This window comes from Artibeus jamaicensis, unplaced genomic scaffold (genome assembly GCF_021234435.1).
Source record: "Artibeus jamaicensis isolate MK-2021 breed Jamaican fruit bat unplaced genomic scaffold, CSHL_Jam_final contig_477, whole genome shotgun sequence".
NCBI lineage: Eukaryota > Metazoa > Chordata > Mammalia > Chiroptera > Phyllostomidae > Artibeus > Artibeus jamaicensis.
In genome coordinates, this window is record NW_026521854.1 from 6,505,553 (window position 1) to 6,528,726 (window position 23,174).

At 46.1% G+C, this 23,174-nt stretch overlaps 1 protein-coding gene across 4 annotated transcripts; it reads right to left on the reverse strand.

The window, feature by feature from the left end:
- Window positions 1-742: 742 nt before the first annotated feature.
- On the reverse strand, window positions 743-23,174 carry ARMC6 (armadillo repeat containing 6). 4 transcript variants are annotated; one of them, XM_037142128.2, is made up of 8 exons: window positions 23,089-23,174; window positions 16,180-16,349; window positions 14,944-15,026; window positions 5,622-6,003; window positions 3,883-4,028; window positions 2,883-3,014; window positions 2,389-2,526; window positions 743-1,472 (listed from the first exon to the last, which is right to left on the reverse strand). In XM_037142128.2, exons 1-8 carry the CDS (start codon window positions 23,172-23,174, stop codon window positions 1,260-1,262), a joined length of 1,350 nt encoding a protein of 449 aa, XP_036998023.2. In that variant the 3' UTR covers window positions 743-1,259. The 4 variants fall into 4 exon arrangements, with proteins under 4 accessions (XP_036998023.2, XP_036998020.2, XP_036998021.2 ...); XM_037142125.2 differs by having other exon boundaries at window positions 5,622-6,195; XM_037142127.2 differs by lacking the exon at window positions 2,389-2,526 and adding an exon at window positions 2,527-2,614 and having other exon boundaries at window positions 1,290-1,472; window positions 5,622-6,195.

Below are 23,174 nucleotides of genomic sequence, written 5' to 3' on the forward strand. Positions count from 1 at the left end.
GATGCGATACCTGGAGCCCACCAAGGGTCTTGAGGCTGCTCTAACCCTGACTGGGCCATGTGAAATGCATGAGCTTTCAGGTGACCACAAGATACCCCCTCAGTGTGACTGCAAAGAAGGAGAGCTGGTTCTGCCAGGCACAGCTGTCTTGGGACCCCAAGAACACTTGGGAAGTAATGTGGGCATCAGGAGTAGCAACAGTGATGTTCATCCTACAGATGGGGAAACTGAGGTTCAGAGAGAGAAGACAGGCTGCGCAAGCCACCCAGCAAGCAAGGACCTCAATGTGATCAGGAGGGAGAGTGCAAGAGGGTCCTCCTGGGGTGAACAGGGTGAAGCTAAGACAACCAGGCACCTTCCATGTCCTAGCTCTGCTCCAACACCGAGGAGGGCTCTCTATCTGTCCCTCCACTCCCTGTTTTACAGAGGATCAGATGGAAGCTCAGAGAGGCTAAGTCACTTACTGAAGGCCACATAGCCGAGTTGGGGCTGGATGCTGAGCACCCCCAGCTCCCCAAGACAATGTATGCTCAGGACAAGTAGCAACCTTGGCAGACCCCAGGCTCATGCCAACCATGGTCCCAGCCATCTATCTATCAGCAACATCAGTTCCTATATCCCAGATTGTTCTCAAAACCTCTCCACCATCCTCAGACTCCATGGCTTACCCAAACATCCACCCTTCCTGTCCTCTGAGACTACTGACTGAAGCACCCCCACAGCACCACAGAAGAGAGCCCTCTATCCTTCAACCAATGGTCTTTTATTACCAGGCACCACTGGCTGGCCTGGGGCCCCAGAGATGGACCAGCCTCAGTTGCTGCCCTCTGGCCAGGAGAGCAAGGTATCTTTGACCCATTTACAGGTGACAAAAACAGGAACAGGGAAAGGATGGACTTAAAAAGGCCAGAGCAGGATCCATGCCCCACTCTGAGACTGGCCAGTGTGGCAGCCAAATTTCAGATAGCACTTTGCCCTAGGCAGTGCGAGGCCCTTCTGGTAGGAAAGAACTGGAGGGATGGGTAGGACAGGTGATACCAATGCTGTTGGCTGGTGAGGGGAGCACAGGACCCAGTGTAGATGCCTTACCAGTGCTCCCTCAGCTTGTACCTGGTGCCAGTCAGAAAACACCTCTTGCTGAGTTGGGGGAGGAATCTGGAGGACAGACTGGCAGGACATGGATCTCTCCTTTTCCTGAGTCACATGACTCACGCAGAGTCTCAGGCCCACATGACTCACGCAGAGTCTCTGTGGCTGGGTCATGGTGCTAAGTTGCCCTTCTGGCCAGTCCACAGCTCTCGGAGCTCTACACGGCAGCCCAGGTCCCGCAGGGCAGCTTTGGCCACATCCTCGCAGTCTTGGTGGGCAACACGGGCCTGAACAATGAGTGCTTCAGCCCCCAGGTCCAGGATGAGCTGTGAGAAGGCCTGGCTTCGGGCCACTAGGTTTCGGATCAGCATACAGGCCTGTTTCTAGAAGGAAGAACAGAAGGTAAAGGCTGTCAGCTGGTTCGTAGGGCCATAGGGTGGGACCACTCTGACCTTGGGGTTATCCCTATAACATACTGGTTCAATCATGGCCACAGCCAGCATTCACCAGGTGCTATGCTATGACTCATCAAGCTAAATGCATTCTTTCATTTCATCCTCTCGGCTGCCCAAGAGGCAGAGCAAATCCCCAATTTGCCATGTGAGGAGACTAAAGTTCAGGGTGGTCGAGGGCTCAGTAGGTGGAGCTGATCCCTCAGGTATAGAACCTCAGTCTCAGAGTCTGGCAGAGGCCCCAGGGGAGGAGGCATCAAGACAGAGAGAAGAGGGGCTATGCACAGGGCCCATCTGTCAATTACATTGGTATTCCTTCAGCTAATATTTGCACCCTGCATATCTGCTATGTGTGGGTACCAGAAGCACCCCAATAAGGCTTCCATCACAAGTGGGAGAGCAGATGAGAAGTAGATGAGGTGTGAGGGTCTCCTGGCTAGGGCAGTCAGGAGAGGACAAGGTAATGGGCCAGCCAAGGGCACAGAGTCCTGAAGGAAGAACCAGGAAGGAGAAGCGTGGGTTTCAGGCCAGGGTGTGTGCATGGCTCTGCCTGCAGTTCAGGCATGAAGACTCCCCAGTGAGGCATGGAAAGCAGTCCAAGGCAGGTGGAACCACCCCAAATCCTAGCAGAGCCCCATCTGCTCTCTCCCATTACCTCTTCCTCCTCAGAGCACTACAAAGGGCCTGTTGGGAAAAATCAGATGCAGGAAGCACAGAGGAACAGGGACAGTATACTATGAAGGATGCTATGTAGCTGCAGGACTCTAGGAGCTGGGAAGGAGTAAGAACCCACACAGCTTGGGCCATAATGGGTATGGGGACAGGGACAGGGATGTCTGGCTCCCACCTGCACGCCAGCCTCCTTTGGGTGTGCCTTCATCGCCTCCAGTGCAGCCAAAGCCCCTCCACCCTCCACGATGACCTGGCTGTTCTCTGGTTTGCGCAGGGCCAGGACACACAGGGCTGCACAGCTCTGCTCACACACCTGCAATGTGGGTCACAGGGATGGCTGAGACCAGGCCAACAGACTTCCGCCACTGCCAACTTCCCAGGTGAGTGTTCCAAGGCCTCACCTAGATAGACCACTGTCAGTCCAGGTGTGTATAGGACCAGTAGTAACAAGAACAGTATCAGGGTGACAAAAACATCAACCAAGCTCTTCTGCCCCACTCCTCCCTGGCTTGCCCAGCCCCTAACTTGCCAGGCCTCTCACTTGCCAGGTCCCTCCTTCTCCCTGCTCCTCTCACCCCAACTTGAGGCAATGGAAGAGCATCACTCAGATACAGTAACTAAGCTGGGATTCCAGACACAATGCCCCACTTTGTGTGCCCCGGGTGGTACCTGGGGGCTGGCCAGGTGCCGGGTCATGGCAGCCACAATGCACTCTGTCCCTCCTGCACGGACAATGGCATCCTTCACATCATCGTTACCCGCAATGGCTCGTAGGGCACTCAGCACCTGCTTCACAAGCTCCTATTGGAGGGCACAAAGGGGGTCACCCCTGATGCAGTCAGCCCCCTTCCTGTTGATCCAGGAAGGTTGCTGTACTGTGGGAGGGGTTACTGAGCAAAGGTCTAGGCCTATTCAGCAGTCTGAACAACAGCTGGGGCTGCCCTGGGACACTCAAGTGGCATGTAATGGCAGGGTTACTACTCACTGTATAGGGAAGGCAGTGAATGTGGACCCTGCAGTTACAATGACCTTGACTCCCCCCAACCAAAACACAAACACACAGGGGGGGAATTGGCTCAGGTCAGCAATCAGAACAATAGGGCCCCCTAACCTCAGCTGCAAAGCAAGAGTAGGCACTGACTAACCTGAATGGTTGTCACTGGGACAGCAGGACTATTGCTGCCGGCAACCAGGATGCCAGGCCCTAATCTAGACATGTGGAAAGGGGGTTGGCAAGTGACTGGTACATGAAGTCATGATGGGTTGAAATTCCTCCCCGTTAAACAGATGACGAAGCCCAGGTAGTGAGGGACAGGCCCCACTCAAGCATCACACAGTTGAGCTGAAGTCTGGGTCAGCTCCAACAATACCCACTACTGCTCCTTCTACTCTTGGTAGAAAATATTGAATATAAAGGTGCTAAAGGATAGTTAGAGAGGGCAGGGTAGGGGGGTTGTCTGCATCAAAACTCTAGTTCCCACCTATGGGCCAATGAGAAGTAGAAACCACATTTTGGTTCTAGGATCAGCAGACAAGCCAGTGTGCCCTGACTCAGGCTGGGGTGGCTGGCAGAGGCCTAAAAGGGCAGAGTTCCCTGAAAGGCTGGAGCCTTCCCCAGGCATGGAGAAAAATGTCAAATTTGAACCCTAAGGTAGCTCTGGATGCCCACCTGGTGGTCGATGCAGTCGGCCAACAGGGCCATCAGGATACCGAGGCCCCCAAGGTCTACGACCTCCTGGCAGAACTCGTTGCGAACAGCCAGACGGGACAAAGTGCTGCAGAGCTCACTCAGGATGCTGGGGTTGTCAGGGAATGCTGCAGAGAGGGAGAGAGAGGAACTGGGGAGGTTAGGAGGGGGCAGAGAACCAGTCACAGCTCTGAACCAGTGGTCCTGGTTCAAATCCTGTTCCACCCTCTGCCTGGGAGGGTGGCTGCCTATAGGAGAGCCTCAGTGAATACCAGGGGCTCTCTGGACCTGCAGCAGCCCCTGCTGGCTGCTGGGGAAGGTACTAGATATCTCACACCCCCAACCTCCTGCTCCCCCCACCTCCTCACCATGCCCTAGATAAATTCCAGACCAACTGATGGTGTCACCTAAAAAAAGAAAACCGTAATAGTGCTATAATAAAACATCCAAGACTATTTTTATGATCTTGGGGTGGGAATGACCTTTCTAAGTGCAACAGGAAACCCAGAAACCATAGAGAGACTTATAGATAGAGTTGACAGAGCAGAACTGAGCAAAAACATGGAGACCAAGCTCAGAGGCACAGGGAGGAGAGGCTGCTCTGAGGCCAATATGGGGAGGGGGGGGTAGAGAGCCAAAATTTACAGAATTAATGTGATAGTTCGTCAGCTCTTGTGCCCCAGTGACTCCACGAGAGTTAATCTGGGTGTGCCATGGAGGTGTTCTCTAGACATGGTAACATCCATCTGACTTTAGGGAAAGCAAAGAACCCTGGGTAGTTTGAGTGGGCCTCATCTAATCAGCTGAAGGCCTTACAGAGAAACTGAGGTCTCCCTGAGGAGGAAGAAGCACCCCTGTGGACCACGGTGTCAGTTCCTGCCCCACGGACTTGACTTGAAAGCCCCATAACCATATGCACCAACTCCTTAAAATAACTGTCTTTATATATCCATATATCCTACTGGTTGTGTCTCTCTGATAGAACCCTGACTGTAAATAAATGAGAAAGACACAAATGACCCCTCGTAAAAGCAGCCTGACTTCCAAGATGATCAGGACCTGTTTCCACCCTCTCCAGGGGTGTGAAGGTGAAACTGAGGCAGGCCCACCTCCCTGGCAGACAGGGATAGAGTCCTGCACACGGACCTGGCTATTATGCCTGACTATGATTTCCAGGCAGTCCAGGAAAGAAAACTCATTCTTCCACTACCTTCAGTACACTAAACCCGTCATGCTTTTTTTGGTGGGTGCAGTGGACATGGGGCTGGAGCTTTGGGGTCTGAATGTCAGCTCTGCGACCCCCTGTGGCTTGCTTACTATGGTTACCCTGGAGTCAGGAACATATCCATGCACAAGAATTTGTGGCCAAGTGTGAACCAAAGTGTAAAACCACTACCTGGGACCCATCATGGTGAATACAACAACACTACCCCCATCTTTGGGAAACACCTTTTTCTCTTTGGGGAGCTCTCCCTTTCCCACTCCCAATCTGGTTGGACAGAGCCAAGAACCCTCCCCAAATGGCTTTAGACATGTTCATACAACTCAGTCATGGCCAATGAGCACTGGCCTGGATCTCTCCTGAAATAACTGGAAGGATACTGATCCACGAAGGCTACCATGCAGGTGGGATGAAACCAAGACATGCAAGGTGAACCTAGAGCCACATGCCTGAAGCAGTCCTAAGCCCTGACTCTAACTCTTACCACACCTGCTCCTACCTTTGGCAGCCTCAATAAGCACCTTCAAGCCTTTGTTCTCCTGCACAATCATCTTGGCATGGTCGTGGGCGTGGCCGAAGGGCACACGAATGTCATCATCAAAAGTCATGATACGGAGGCCCCAACAGGCCTCCCTGACCACATCAGCACAGTGGCTGTGCCGAGTGATGGCACCAGTCAAGAGGGGCAGCACACCAGCCTTCACTAGATTCTGACGATTCTGTTCGTGTTTCAGGCAGGCATGGCGAATGCAGCGGATCCCAGTGCAAATCAGATCAGTCGAGTCGCCATTCTGGGCCAAAGTGGCCACCAGCAGCTTTAGGCCCTGGGTGTCCAGAAGATCGGGTTGACCATCGATCAGGGCTGACAGGGCGTTAAGGACCTGGAGAACAAGTCCCTGGTCACCTGCTGCAGCCAGCTTCCAGGCGGCAAGGAGGATGGGGTAGGCACCCTTCTGAGCTGCCAGAAAGCGGCAGGCTCTGTGCTGTTTGCACTGCTCACAAAAGCGGGCAAGTTGCACTGACACCTCCTGGGGGTGACAGCAAGCCACAGACTCCTGCAGGTCTTCCAGAGCCTAAGAAACAGGGAGAAACCTCAGTGTCAGCTCAGCCCAAAGAGGGCCACAGTGATAGTGCTGCACTACTGCAGGATCCCCTCCCCTGGGGTCTGGGCCTGCACTGGAAGTTCTGCGGGGCCAGTTCCGGCCATGTTAGCTTCCATACCTGTGCGTTTAGGAGCCTTGGGCTCCAGCCCTCTCAGTATCCCTGCTAAGGAGCCATACACACAAGTGTAGATGTATTAAATATTCTAATGTGAGAGGTGCCAAGCAAGACAAACAGAACTGTCCAGCTGAGCTCATCAACCCAGTAGAATCCTAAGAAACACTAAAAGGGCTGTTGTTTGGGGTTGTCTATTATGCAACCATAACTAACCAATGCACCCTCCAATGGCCAGCTCTCCAAAGAAGCTGAAAGCTGCCTTTCCTAGACCTGCTCATACCACGTTTCTCCTGTCTCTCTTATTCACTCCACAAATATTTTCTGAGGATCTGTCAAATAAAACTACAGTGTACACATAGCTGATTCACTCAAATTCAGCTCTTAAACCCCTGGGGAAAAAATAATAATAAAAGAAAGCAATCTGAACAGGACAGACAAGTATAGCTGCTGTTCAACTCCATGACCTCAGTGCCTGCCTGATCAGGAGCCTTAAGACAAACCCATGCCTCTGGAGCTTCTGAAATCACTTGTACCCCACCCAGTGAAGGGCAGTTCTACAGACACCATAAGCCCAAAGGACTTTAATTTTGTTCAACTGTCCTGAAAGTCACAGATGCCTATCAGCCAATCTCACTAAACTGGATTTCTAGAGTTAACTGAGTATATGTTGCAACAAAGCAGAATATTAAGAAATAGGTTAAGATCAGGAGACTTCCGCCAAGATGGAGGCGTAGGTAGAAACACTGTACCTTCTCGCACAACCAAGTTTAAAAACAACAAAGTTTTAGCAACAAAAATGCAGCCAAACCACAGAAAATTGAACTATATGGAAGTCCGACAACAACAAACCCTTCAGCCAGACCGGTAAGAGGGGCGGAGCCAGCAGTGGAGTGGGGGTGGGCAGGAAAGATCCACAGGACTGACCCAGGCACGCAACCCAGGTGCACAGGCAGCCGTGGGTGGATCCCAGGTGTGGAGTAGCGGGCAGACCCACGGAGGGCACAAGGCAGCAGGCTGATGGAGTTCATACATTCTCACGTAGATAAACCAGGTGAAGGAGCAAGCAGTGAGACAGACCTCGCAGGCCCCGGCCCCCAGCAGCGGGAAGCAGCAGAGGGGACCGCTATTGTCCCTCTTTGACCCCCACCCCCACATACAGCATCACAAACCAGTGATGTGGGTGGCCCTGCCCTGGTAACACCTAAGGCTGCTCTCCTCATACATAACAGGTACAAACAGACAAAAACATGGCTCAAGAAGAGCCAATTTTTGAGTTGAATTTTCAACTCAAAGCCCCAGAACCAATAAATCTAAGCAAACAAGAAACTGCCAAACTATCAGATGCACAGTTCAAAACACTGGTGATCAGGATCCTCACAGAACTGGTTGATTTTGGTCACATATTAGAGGAACATATGAAGGCTAAAATAATTGAAATGAAGGGAAATGCACAGGGAACCAATAGTGATGGAAAGGAGACTGGGACTCAAATCAAGGGAGTGGACCAGAAGGAAGGAAAAAATGACCAAACAGAAAAGAATGAAGAAACAAGAATTCAAACAATGAGGAGAGGCTAAGGAACCTCCAGGACATCTTTAAATGCTCCAACATTTGAATTATAGGGGTGCCAGAAAGAGAAGAGGAACAGCAACAAGTGGAAAACTTATTGAACAAATAATAAAGGAGAACTTCTCCAATCTGGCAAAGGAAATAGCCTTTCAGAAAATCCATGAAGCTCAGAGAGTCCCAAAGAAGTTGGACCCAAAAAGGAACACACCAAGGCACATCATCATTACATTAGCCAAGATTAAAATGAAGGAGAGAATCCTAGAAGCAGCAAGAGCTAAGGGGACAGTCACCTACAAAGGAGTTCCCATCAGACTGTCAGCTGATTTCTCAAAAGAGACCTTACAGGCAAGAAGGGGCTGGAAAGAAGTATTCCAAGTCATGAAAACCAAAGACCTACAACCAAGATTGCTCTACCCAGCAAAGCTTTCATTTAGAATGGAAGGACAGATAAAGTGCTTCTCAGATAAGATCAAATTCAAGTTCATCATCACCAAGCTCTTACTATATGAAATGTTAAAGGAACTTATCTAAGAAAAAGAAGATAAAAAAGATGAACAGTGAAAGGACAGCAAACTCACAGTTATTAACAACCACACCTAAAACAAAAGCAAACTAAGAGGACAGCTAGATTAGGAGCAGAACCATAGAAATGAAGATCACATGGAGGGTTAGCAACAGGGGAGTGGGAGAGGGAGAAGGAGAAGGAGAAAGAGGGAGAAGGTACAGAAAATAAGTAGCAGAGACGGTAGGTAGAAAATAGGGGGAGGGCAAGAATAGTATGGGAAATATGGAATCTAAAGAACTTGAGACATGTGGTCATAAATTAAAGAGGGGGAATGGTAGAGGAGGGGGTGTGCAGGGTGGAGGGGAATGAAGGGGGGAACAGAACAACTGTAATGGCATAATCAATTATATATATATATATATATATATATATATATATATATTTTTTTTTAAATAGGTTAAGATCAGAACAGGGACTTGAATAGTCATTCCTCTAAAAAAGATTCACACATGGTCAAAAAGCACAGGAAAAGGTGCTCCACATCACTAATCACTAGGGAAATGCAAATCAAAACCATGAAATACCATCACACCCTTCAGGATGGCTATCAGAACAACAGAAAGGGGGGTGGGGTATGACACCCAGAGGTTGGCAAATACCTAAGTGCCACCAGGTACCCACAGTGGCTTCAGTGGCTCATGCAGAGGCCTGGCTGTGGTGTTGGCAGGAAGGCCTCCCTGATGTCAGCTGGGGCTCTGTGGAACAGGAGCAGAATGGAGGTTGGGCCCAGGACCATGGGCCGGGTAGTAGGCTGATGGTCAGCTTGCCCACTCAGAATGGATGTGGCAGTGGTGGAGATGGATGTCCTAGAGCAGCAATTTTCAACCACTGTGCTGCAGCACACTGGTGTGCTACCAAGTATTAATACATGACCCCTGGCTAGACAGCTCAGTTAGTTAGAGCATCGTCCTGAGACACCAAGGTTGCGGGTTCTATCCTTGGTCAGGATATATACAAGTACCAACCAATGAATGCATCAATAAGTGAAACAACATATTGATGTTTCTCTCTCTCAAATCAATGAATAAAAACTAAAATGATCTGCATCACATTCCTACAGATCATGGTCCGTTAACCTATAACTGCTTCTGGAATGTTCTGAGATACACATAGAAGCTTCATCTTCCAAAGTGCTTAGGCTTCTGCTACTGCAAAGAACATTATTAAAAGAAAGAAAAAAGACCCTGGCTGGTGTGGCTCAGTAGATTTAGTGCCGACCTGGGAACCAAAGGGTCACTGGTTCGACTCTCAGTCTAGGGCACATGCCTGGGCTGTAGGCCAGGCCCCCAGTAGGGGGCACATGAGAGGCTCCCACACACTGATGTTTCTCTCCCTCTTCTCCTCTCTAAAAATATATAAAATCTTTTTAAAAAGAATTAAAATATGTAATACTTGAGTATTTAGTCAGCGGTATTGACCTCTTTTCCCTTAGATTGTCAAATAAAAAGAGGAAATAAAAATAAAAAAAATTTAAAGTAAAAAAAAAGAAAGTATTTTAAACAGGTGCTACTCTTATGTAAACAAAGGCAAGGTAATAATAAAAAAATGTTTAAAAATGACAACAGCCAACAATGGACATCAGCTGTGAGTGAATCAAAATTATACCTATATTTTTGTCAGATCAGCAAAATATATATTTTTTGGTGTGCTGCAGAATTTTAGTATGTTATGTCTGCCATCAGATGAAAAAGGTTGAAAATTGCTACCCTAGAGGAACAGAGTTTCATGCTATTTTCCTCTTCTGCCTCTCATGCAGAATTTAGTGCTGTGCTGGAATAATTAGAGAACATTATCATGGATGACAACTTCAGTTATTATGGAGAAATTTCATGGACAACTACTACCAGGAGTTTGAAGACAGAAGAGCATAAACTCACCTACACACCTATTTTGAACAAATCTATTTCTTTAGTAGAAAAGTATATTGAAGAACAGCCACTTCAGGAGTGGATTCCTGGATTTAACATGGCAGCCTACACAACAACTTAGCACCATAAAGATAAAGTGGCTGGTGACATATTCAACATGCTGATCACATTTACCAATTTTCTGGCTTTTAAAGAAATGTTTCTGGACTTAAGCAGTGGCTTATTGGTAACTTCATTGGCAAATCATCTTCTAGGCCAGCTCCCCAGAAGAACCTGCAGCACTAGGTCACACCTCCAGAAAACAACATTGTTCTGGACATTAGTAGCACAGTGTACTACTGGTAGAGGCTGTTCTGTAACTCTTCGCTAATGTCAAGTATTGATGAATCAGAAAATATTACCTGACCCTCCTGGCATCCATTTCTTCAGAAAACCTTGTGTTTAGTAACCCTAGTACTCCTCTCTAAATGGACATCTCTCTCAGGGGCTTGAATCAGGCTCCTCTGGAACAAGTCCATATCCAGCATTCCACCTGCAGGGACTTCCCCAGTGTACATGTTGGTGTGTCAGCACGAAAGTTTTAGTCCTTCAGCCTCAGTGAAGTTTTTACTGTTTGGGAGCATTTATCTAAAGTGTTGCTCAAGCCAGCTGCCTATCTTCAACTTTCTGGAGCTCCTACTGTTACAGCAAGTCTTGGCTGCAGGGATTAACTGAGAGATGTCCTTTACCTAAAAGCTACATGTTAAAGTCAATCACTAGTCTTACATTTGTAGTCCTTGTATCACTATGTCTTCTCCTGGTCCTGATGTAATACCACTGTTTCTAGAACTCTCTTTTAAGCATTTTTCAAAAAATATTTTTACAGATGAATATTCAGGCTAACTTGGAACTTTATGATGACCCACATGAAGATCAAAGTATTATACACTGTGTGCTTTTTAGTTGTTAGTGCTATGAAAGTGAAAATGCTTTTTGTGTCGGCAGTCCTGTTTTACTGGGCACCACTGAATGTGTGCTTATGCTGGAAGTAGACTAAACATATCCTTTTCTCCTTTTCTTATAGCATGTTAAATGTGAAGGTTTGCTTAGACTTTTTCGCTCAGTTCGTTAGGTTTATATTAGGGTAGAGGGTCTGCAATTACTTCTTCCTGTCAAAGTCTTCTTATTAAAACAATGTTCTACTAGTTTAGCTCAGCAGTAACTCTAGCCCTACTAGAATAGGGGAGGGCTTTACTGCTCATCTGTGTGCTTTGATTTAGTACACTGACTTAGCACAATGTTTGATAGGATATCACTGACCAGAAAACACGGATCTCACATCTCTAGAAAGAAAAAACACAGTTCAGTTCTTAAAGTTTATCTTAGATTTTTTTTAAGTAAAAATAAGAATCTGTATAGACTTTTCACTTGGGTGTTCTGGTTTTAAAGGATGGGCTATAGGGTATGTGTTTTCTGTACTGATGTGGCATTTATTGTACATAATACTTTTAATCAAAGTATTTTGTACCATATTTAAAATTTGAGGTATTTTGCAAGAACCATGGTTCTAAAAAAACTAACAAACAAACAAAAAAGAAACCCAGAAAATAACAAGTGTTGGTGAGGATGTGAGGAATTGGAGCCCTATAGATTGGTGGGAATGTAAAATGATGTAGCCACTTTGGAAAACGGTCTAGTGGCTCCTTGTAAAATTCAGTATAGAAATACCACATGATCCAGCAATCCCACTTCTCGGTATACACTCAAAAGAATTTACAGCAGGATCTTTAAGAGATGTGTATATATCCACGTTCATAGCAGCATTATTCATAATAGCCAAAAGGTGGAAGCAACTCAAGTGTCCAGCAATAGATGAAGGAATAAACAAAATGTGGTCCATCCACACAATGGAATATTGTTCAGCTTTAAAAAGAAAGAAAATTCTAACACACACTACAACATGGATAAACTTGACAATATGCTCTGTGAATAAAGCCAGACACAAAAGGACAAACACTGTAAAATTCCACTTACATGAAGTTCCAAAAGTAGTCAGACTCATAGAGACAGAAAGTAGAATAGTGAGTGCCAATGGCTGGGGGAGGTGGGAATGGGGAGTCAGTGTTTAAGGCGGGCAGAGTTTCAGCTTGGGAAGATGAGGAAGTTCTGGACATGGATGGTGGTAATGGTACACAATGATGTAAATGCACTTACTGCCACCAAACTATGTACTTGAAATGATTAAGATAGAGTTTATGTTGTACATACTTTACTACAAAAACAAAAACAAATGTTGCAACATTTTAGCAGGAACTATACAAGAAACTTGAAAAGTATATATTGTGTTATGTCATTGAGAACACATAACTGAAGTTATACTTACTCTATATTCAGTCTGCTAAAAGAGGAAAAGAAAATGAGCAACATTTGCACACTGGTATCCACCAAATTTATGGGAACTCCCTTCTTGTCCTGGATCTTATCATAATGCCAAGCCTCTGAATCAACTGGCTAAGGGGGTTGTCTTCACAGTTCCTAGCGGCTGCCTGTGACCCTAAACCCCCACAGGTGGGCTTAGCAGAGGACAGTTGCTAGTGTGGAGGTGGCAGAGCCAGCTGTGTCCCACCTGTGACAACTCAACATGGTGACAGGGCTTTGTCCACCAACCACGGGGCTATTCTCTCTGTGAATGACAGGTTTTATCCTGAAGCTTCCCACATATAAAATTCACTTTCTAATCAGAGAGTTTCAAGGTTTCATCTTGCTTTTCCTTCTACAAGCCTGTATGTAATACTCCATAATTCCAGCAGATTCATTTCAAAAGGCATCACAAAGGTGACTTTTTTCGTGTATCAGAACCATGGCACACAAACAAAGCTCAATGGTGCCATGGTATAAGAAGGGTTTGGTTCAGCTGCGAGGTAAGAACAAGGGCTGAGAGATGTGAAGCCCAATGTGTATGGCACCACCCCCCAGGGAAGAGTGAGAAAGAGGCTGGTAGGATGTAAAGGACAGAGACTTTCAGATTTTACTTGAGTATTGCTTCACTGTTTTATGCCAAGAATATATTCACATTCTTCTTTTGTAATGAAGAATAAAATTTTCAAAATGAAATTAAGAATAAAAGAGCAAAGGCTGTAAACAAACAAGAATCTCCTCCACTGCTGGTAAAAGACCTCCTAGCCATTCTCTGAGCTTGGCTTCTCTGGGAGAAGGACCTGGGTCTGGGTCCCAGCTCTGCCCCTCATTGACTGCGACCATAGGTGAGTCATTTATTCTTGGGAAGCCTCAGATTCCTAATTAGCAAAATGGGCTAATCACAGACTGTGATAACACATTTTAAGCATTTAGCACAACGATGAGCACCTCACAAGTACTCAACGACTGCTAGAGACCATTGTTACTAAGATCCTTCATCTATAAAGGGCATCTACAAATCAGTAAGAAAAAAAGATAAACCACTCAAAAGAAAAATTACCAGAAGACAAGCTTCTTTTAAAATACATTCATCCTTGCCTGGCCAGTGTGTGGCTCAGTTGTTTGGAGCATCATCCCACAACCGAAAGGTTGTGGGTTTGATTACTGCCAGGGCATATACCTAAGCTCCAGGTTCAATCTTCTGAGTGGGTGGGTATGATCCCCAGCCTGGGATCGTACAGGAGGCAATCAACCGATGTTTCTCTCTTTCCCTTCCTCTCTCACTTTCTCTCTTTCTAAAAAAAGCAATTTAAAAAATTTCCTAAGCTAAGGATAAAAAATAAAATAAAATACTTTCATCCTTACTAGTGAAGAAAGTCAAAAGAAAACAATAGGATGATTTTCACAAAACCTCTGTAAGGCAGGAGATGGTGAGTACTCTGAGGACAGGGAGAAGTAAGCATCTTGCCTTAGTCAGAGCTGGGATCATGCTCAGGACTGTCTCCTCCAACTTCTTTTATCACTACACTTCCTTGCTGCCAGGAGAGTCATTTTATTCTCTTTGGATCTCAATTTCCCCACCTATAAAATGGGGATAATAACCCTAACCTTGCAGGTGTCTTTGGGAGAAAAACTGAGAAATAGCACAAGGAAAGCACCTTGCACAGAACTGAGTCCACTTTTGGTGGAAACTTCTGCTGTTTTATAATAGCTTACCACTGTTCAATGGATAACCTTAGGGAAAAGACTTAACCTCTGTGAGCTATACCTTCATTGTTTGGATCTCTGGAGGGTGAGGGCAGGCTCTGAGCCTTCATTTCTCTATCAGTAATTCCGGGACAACAGCACCTACTCTACAGGCCAGTTTAAGGAATAAGGGGACAGGCTATAATGTGCTGGTAGATAGTCACTACTCAATAGGTGACAACTTCACTATGATCTCACTCTCTCTGAGCAAACTTGGTGGTTGGAAAGCCAGAGAGAGGATCCTGCATGGTGCTGTCCACCCTCAAGAGACCTCAGACATGGATACAGGGAGCCCTGGCTGCAAAGCAACTCAGGCCCACCTTCACACACTGGGCAGGCTCTGACCTTCAGAACCTACACCTGCCATCTGGGAACCAGGGAAAAGGTGCCCCTGACAGACCCTTACAAGGTGACATGTATAGGACCACACATGTAAGGTCAGCCCTGCCCCCTCCTACCTGCAGGATATCATGTGTGAGCTCCTGAGGTCCATCTTCAGAGACTTTGGGTGCCATCTTTATAATGTTGCTCAGTTCAACCCCTGCAGGAGAGTGGAGGAGTTAGAAAGCACAAGTGATAACCATCATCCCTGTGGGCCCGCCAGGGTCACACCTCATGTCCCTTACGCTGGTTCCACTCATTCAGGACTTCTGGGATCTGCCCAGGTCCCCACTCTTCCCCCTCCCCACCCAGGCCAAACTTAGCAGCCAGGTCCACATGGAGGTGTGGAATGAAGAGGCAGTATTTGCTCCTCAGCCCTGTCCAGCTGATGGGAGCAGAGCAGTACTGAGGTTGCATGCCATCGCTGCAGTAAGAGGCACATTCTGCCTGGTGGGCTGAGAGGGGAGGGAATCCCACAGCTTTCTCCCTTGGGGCTCCTTTTACTCCTCACCCTGCCTGTATCCCTTCCCTCACTGGCACTTCCAAAGGAAGCCCTCACCATGCAGGACACTTCTTGGTGCCTCTCTAGTGCCTGTCCAGTGTCCATATCCCACTCTGTACCTGAGACACTAGCCCCTGACCTCTGAGGCTAAACCCCTGGGCTCCCTCACCTTCTGGCATCTGATTGAGTTTGGCCAGTGGGAAGCTAGACTCTTTTTTTTTCCCAAATATTTTATTTATTTATTTTTAGAGAGAGGGGAAGGGAAGGAGAAAGAGGGGGAGAGAAATATCAATGTGTGGTTGCCTCTAACATGTCCCCTACTGGGGACCTGGCCTGCAACCCAGGCATGTGCCCTGACTGGGAATCGAACTGGCAACCCTTTGCTTCACAGGCCCGTGCTCAATCCACTTGAGCTACACCAGCCAGGGCAGAAGCTAGACTCTTGATCTGGAGTGGAAGGGCGGGTATTCATGCCCAACTCCCTGACTCTGCCTTTGTCAGATGATCCTCGTTCCCTCCTGTGGCAGGTCCTGGGGTGGGAGAGGTCCCTTCTGTTGCCGGCAGGTCTCCTAACCCTGCCCACACCACTACAAACAATCCCTTTTTAACCAGTCCCCTCCATGACCTGGAGAGACACCCACTTATGACTTCTTAAGCTCAAGCCAGGGTATGGGTGGGGCAGGGAGGCAGGCGGTCCTGTTTCTTGGGATGTTTAGCAAGAAAGCACTATCACATGTTAGGAGTGGTGGACTGGAGGGTACAATTGGGCAAAGACCTGGACCAGCCCTGGGATGGAGCCATACCACCCTACCTTGTGATTCAAACTGTTCCACAGCCTCTTTCACTGCCTCCTCTGGCCCCATCTCAAATTCCTCAATGTTCTCACGAACAGCTGCATCAAAGGTCTCCTGGGTAATGCGCTTGGAGGCCATCTTCATCCCTTCCTCGTGGGGCTGTAGGCACCCAACAGATGCTCCTGAGCTGAGAAGTTAAGGGGAGAAGAAAGCTTCATTAAGAGCAAGAGGGCAACTGGAAGCCGGGACACCACTTAAGGAGCACCTACGGGGTCTGGGGCCGTATGAACACCCTAGAAAAATTTTTACAACCTGGATCACAGAATAGGATGATATCCCAACAGCCATACAGCTTCTAAAGTGCAGAATAAAATAGTTTACTACATTTTCTAAGAAAAGAGGATGTTAATATAGTATATATCCTCATAATAATAAATAAGGATAAAATTGCTTAATAATATGTTAAAGAATTAAAACATACATAATACATAATACAAACATAATACGTAAATAATAAAGTAGTATTGTTATATGTAATTATATTAAAATGCCATATATTATGGTTACGATATCACATTATATATTATTACAGCTATATATTATTTTACTACAGTTATGTCTATATAATCATAATAAGGCAATGTCATGTTATAATAGTATACTGTTATACTAATAAAATTTTTTTTCTAATATTTTGGGTATTTATTTTAGACAGAGAGGAAGGGAAGGAGGAAAAAAAAGAAGAGAAACACTGATCAGTTGCATCTCACGCATACCCCGAATGGAGGACCTGGCCTGCAACTCAGGAGGCTTGTGCCCTGACCAGGAATCAAACTGGCAACCTTTCAGTTTACAGTTTGACACCCAACCTACTAAGCCACACAAGTCAGGGCTTACTAATAAAAAATTAAAATAAAAATTTATAAAATAGACTAAAAAAAAGGCTAAATCAAAAACTAATAAAAATAAAGCCCTGGCTGGTGTAGCTCAGTGGATTGAGCACGGGCCTGTGAACCAAAAGATCACGGTTCAATTCCCTGTCAGGGCACATGCCTAGGTTGCAGGCCAGTTCCCGGCAGGGGATGCACCAGAAGCAACTATACATTGACATTTCTCTCCTTCTCTCCTTCCCTTCCCTTCTAAAATTAAATTGAAAAAAAATTTTTAAAGGCATTTTCATTAAAAAAAAACTAATAAAAATAGTTACTTTAAGGGGAGATAGAGAAAAGAATGCTGAGGACAGGACTAGAAGCTGGATTGTTCTCTGAACTTACCTTGTTCTTTTGAACTTACTCTTACCTTATGGGTTTGACTTTGGAACACATGCAAATGCTTGATGTGGTTAGTAAAAGAAAAAAACAATATAAACCAAAATAAAAAAAGGAATCCTTAAAAAGCAAGAGTAAGATGAAGCCCACAAATCTAAGAGTATATCTGCCCTGATCAGACCACTTATTGTGATTTTAAAATGCAGCAATGACTGTACATTCTTACTAAGATATATGCTAGGGACAGTATAAAATTCAAAAGAAAATCTTCAATAGTTTTTAGTAATCATGTTATTGAAATTATTATTGTTATCCCGAAGCTATTATATATGTAGCAAATAAGTAATACTGTCCATGTCTGTTGGGAACTGCCCTGCCTGGTTCCAGGAGCTGTATCTCCCCATGGCTAAGTGAGCAGCCTTGGGACCATAAACTACTAAGGAAACAAAGTTTATCTCCCTGGCAGGGGCACCGCCTCTGCTTTTACTTCACCCTGCCTGGCCACCAGTGCTTGATCAGTTAGCCAATGATGGGTAAGATTCCTCAAGGAAGGGACGACCTAAGACAGGCACAATCATGGGGCCCTCCAAGGAAGGACTTGGGGGGCTATAGAAAAAGGGGTGATGGACCACCACCCCTTGGCTTTGACATAGCCTGAGTCCTCATTCTGTCTGCAAGAAGTCTCCTAATCTCTTGGCTGCCTTACTTCCCCTGCCTGACTTAAGCCTGAAACAATGCTGGCAGTGGCTGCCACCCTGTGCTGGAAAGGGCAGGTTCCCTAGGGTGATTAAACCTAAGAAAGAATATGTAAAATCCTGTGAAACCTGCTTTGCTAATACCCTCAATTTAAATAATAAGAGACCAAGCAAGAAGTGAGGTTGTTCCCCAAAGTTTTACGGCCCTTTAACTATCTGACCCCAACTCAGAATAAGCTCTGAGTTCTCTGAATGTTATCTATTGTTTAATAATTTCTGCCTGACAATGATTGATGAGCTTTATTCCTGTGCAAACTGAACCCAATAGAAGCTTGTCAAGGCAAGGGTTGGGGTGCTCTCCCCTTGAGAGTGGCTGCACTGTCCATTTTCCTCTTCGGGACTTGGTAGTCCATTTGAATTTGTCTTATATCTCATCTACAATGTCGTGGACCCCACAAGCCGGGCCACATCAAATGTCTTTAGGTACCAGCATAAAAGAAGAAAGATTCTAAAATAAGAAAATCAAAAAAGTAGAAACTCAGAATTCCTAAATTTGAACTGGAAGTATCAATACAAATTTATGATATATATTCTCTGAAGCAACCCCCCCATATTTATAGTTATATCAACTGAAAATACCTAGAGGAAATGACACCACAGCAGCAATGAGCACTTTAAACACCAACTGTGGTCTCTAACTACCATAACCAAGGCTCCTGGAGAATTGGCTGATTCCAGGTCTGGGCAGGAAATAGGCCAGATGAGCCAGGAGCATCTTGTGAGAGCAGAATGTAAGGAAGCTTCTAAAGACAACGAAGTCATGTCAAAGGACTTGGGCACCCAGTAGCTAAAGATGAGACATGTGAGCATTAAAAGAAAATCCAATAGATACCAAAATCAAAATCTGCACATTCATAATAGTATTAAAATAAACCTAACTCATTCTTCTGAAAACTGGCAAATAAAGAAATCAGCATTTGCCCTGGAAAGTGTGGTTCAGTTGGTTGGAGCATCATCTGGTAACCAAAAGGCTGCAGATTCAATTCCCTGCCAGGGCACATACCTAGGTCACAGATTCAATCCCCAGTCTGGGTATGTGTAGGAGGCAACCAATCAATGCTTCTCTCTTACATCGATGGGTTTTTTTCCCCTCTCTCCCTTCCTCTCTATTTAAAAGCAATGAAAAAATGTACTTGGGAAAAAAAAAAAAAAGAAAAATTCTGCTTCCCTCACACAAATGGGTGGATTCCAGATTATAAAAAAAAGGATATGGGTAAGTTCTGCTTTAAGGATAGATGAATTTCAGCTAATTGACCAAACCGGACAGATTTAGACAATGATTCCTACAGGCTGCAAAATTGAGGTATAAAATTGATGGGGAACCTGACATCATGTGGACAGTATCTGTGTTCACTGAATGATTTCATGTTATCAAAAGAAAAACTCTACACCACTGTTTTCTGGCCAGAACGAAATGCACCTGTGAAGTCATCTTGCCAAAACCTTGGACCTGAATCTAACCATGCATCCAGTGGAATTTTGTGCAATGACAAGGTGTTATTTATCTGTGCAGTCCATGTGAAGTTGAGCAACTGAAACATAGCAAGTGCAACTGAGGATCATGTACTATTACTTAATTGTAATTGACTTTAACGTAAATAGCTACAAATGATGCAGGAATACCATATTAATAGCCAGCTCTAGATCTGATGGTCCCTGATCAAATTCCTCAATTTTCTTAATATGGTCTTATAAAACAATTTTTTTTCCTGGTCCACACAACACAGAAAGTCTGTTAGGAGGACAAAGGCACAGAAGTACTAGGACAGAGGTACTGGATTGTGGCAAAAATCCAAGTGCAAATTTGGGCCCTGTGGGAAATGGGCCACTCTAGCACATGCTCCTCTTTGCAGAGGTGGCACAGGAATGTGACTATTCCATCTGTGTTTGCACACACTCCAGGAAAGAGGACAGGCTCTGGGGCTGGCAGGGGAAGCATGCAAATCCCAAGCCTTCCACTTAACCTCACCGTTCTTCAACTGCCTCATGGTTGACATGGGAATAAACACAGTAGAAATTCAACTAGTTAATTCCTAAAAAGCACTTAGAACAGGATTTGACATCGATTAGGGGCTTAATAAACATTACTTATTAGTTCATTTCATTTGTTCCTTTAGAAGTAAAATGTCCAATTTATTTGTGGAAGTGTGGCATAAGGGCACATCAAATGGCCTACTTGGCACCCTTGCAGACAACTGCCCACTACTTTCTGCCCCAGAAGAGTCTGTTAAGGAGTTGCTAAGGATTTTCAAAGTCAGAAGTAAAAGAAAACAATAAGGGTTTTCTGTTTTGAGATAGTTTCTCAGAAGAGTCCAGGATGGCGATGGTAGGGTGTTCAATGGCTTGCTCCATGAGACTGAAACTTCCAAGCTGGTGCCACCACTCCTTGCTCTGCCACCTGACATTGCTTCCACCACACTGGCCATGCTTCAGGTCTGAGTGGGCCAACAGTGAGAGTTCACTGTCACAGAGCAGTCTTAAAAGGGAATGCATACCTTACAGATGAAGAATCTGAAGACCAGAGAGGAAAGAACCCACTAGAGGCCATACAAGTAGTAAGAGGCCTGGCCATTGTACTATCCTGCCTCATTAACACCTTTCCTCCACTTGGGTCCTCTGAGGAACTTCTAATATAGGAGAGGGGCGTGAGAATTAGATAAATTAACTAAAGTTAAACAAAGGTAAGTCAGGGGCCTGCTATGTGCTGCCTCACTACATGCTGCCTGACACAGAACTCAGCTGCTTGGAGATGCAAACAGACCACATGGAGACTCTGGAACAAAGAAGATTCCTGCAAAGAGTGACTAATACCTACTCACCCAAACCTTATCATTTTCCCATACCATAAAAGAAAAACAGTCCACAAAATATACCTTGTTAGGGTTAAAGTTAATCCCAACATTTTTTCCCATGCTCTATTTTCCCCATACCAGTTATTTTCCATGGAAACTATAAATAGATACAAGCTTAACTTCTGGAAGGAGTTGGGGTCTCTCTTTTCTTGCAAGGGAAGTCTACCACTCTGTCTGTGGAGTGGCTTGTCTTGCTTATGCTCTCTGCTCAGTAAACTTGCTTCCACTTTGACCCCCTGCCTGGTTCACATTCTGAATTCTTTCCTGTGAGAAGCCAAGAACCTCTTGGCTCAGATCTCCCTTGGAGACTCACCCCTCCAGCATCTGTTACCAGGGAGGCCCAAGTTAAAGGGCTCCCACTCCTTTGTTCTTGTCTCGATCACAAGAGATGAATTCAGGCAAGAGACAATGCATAGTAGAAATGACATAGCAAGTTTATTTATGAAAGACACTTGAGTACAAAGCTGCAAATGGGCACCCAGCTCATCTGAGTGTACCACCCACTGGGGTATTATGCTTGTAGCCAGTTTCCCCTCCTCCTCCCTTCTCCAGATCTTGGAATTAAGTTTCAAAAGCTTCCTTCCCCAGACAGTAGAAAGGACACACAAAGAATTTAAAAGGCTCCCCTCCCATGCTATCATGGTCTGTCTTGTGATCTTCGGAACAGCTGGCAATCTTATCTTACTGAGCTCAGGACTGCTGAATTAATGAGTGAGACAGGTCTCCCTTCCCCTTCCTGCCGTGGTTTGCTATATATTCTGCTTAACATCTCTACCAGCTCTTCCAGGCCACCTACCTCTGGGAGCCTTCCCTAGCCACTTAGATAGAGCCTGTGCACTCTGCCTTGCTCTGTACTCCATCCACCCCACCCTAAGAACCTCCCTGTGCCCAGCCCTGAGCTCCCTGAGCTGGGGAGATCAGTGTCTGGCTCTGGGACCACCCCTGAAGTCCTTCAGGATCTCCTTGGTCTGGCACTGGGTGGGAAACAAAAGTATCCATCTGATACTTTTGAGTATCCACCTGAGAAGAGCCCAGGCCAGGAGATGGGGAAAACTACTGGCCTCCACAATGGGTTCAAGGTGTTAGGGGGAAAGAAGGGGATTAGCAAGGCCCCCAAACTGACATCCAAAGTTCTGCTATCAAGAAAATGGTACATTGTGTTCTGGCTGCTGTAGCTCAGTGGATTGAGGATGGGACTGCAAATGAAAGGGATCACAGGTTTGCTTCCCAGTCAGGGCACATGCCTGGGTCTCAGGTCAGGTCCCCAGTAGGGAGCACTGGAAAGACAACCACATATTGATGTTTCTCTCCCTCTCTTTCTCCTTCCCTTCCCCTCTCTCTAAAAATAAGTAAAATCTTTAAAGAAAAAATGGTGCATGGAAACACCAGGGACTATGAATGACTCCTCATCTTTCTCCACCTGCCACTCTGGTTCGGGCGCCAGCTCCTCTCTGCCACACCCTAAGCGTCTATTCTCCACAAAGACCATGTTACTCACCTGCTCAAAATCCTGCAGTGGTATCCAACCCTCTCAGAACAAAACCTACTCTCCTAACCAGCTCAACCTTCTCACCTGTGCTCCCCTACTATTTCTCGACCTTCCCAGCTAGCAAGAGACAGCTTTCATAATCATTGTGGTTAAAGCAGCTCCTGTCTCCTCTGGCATCTCTTTTGCTATTTGGATACTCTCTCTCCTATAGCTACATGGTTCATTTCTTTGCTTGTATTGTCTAACCTCTTCCCTAATAAAATTTAATCTCCATGACAACTGAGCCCAGGCCATTTTATTCTCCACCTTCTCCTCATTACCTAGGACGGGACCGGGCACACAGCAGGCACTCACTACAAAGGCGATGAATGAATAACTGAATGAAAACACGCGAGGGCCAGGAAAATGGCGGGGGGGGGGGATTGTTCCCGGGCGGCTTTTGTAATAGTGTTTCATTCCCCAAAACCAAGTCCTCGAGGGCTGCCCACAGTCACCAGCCCGACCCTGCAGCGCCCGCTCCCCGTCCTGCGCGCGAGGGGTTTCTGCGGCTGCACCCTCTCACCCGGTATTCGCGGCCACGTGAGAAAAGGTAAGGCTGTCGTCCGTCACCCGCGGCACCGCCTCTGGCCCCTTCCGGCTGCCGTACAT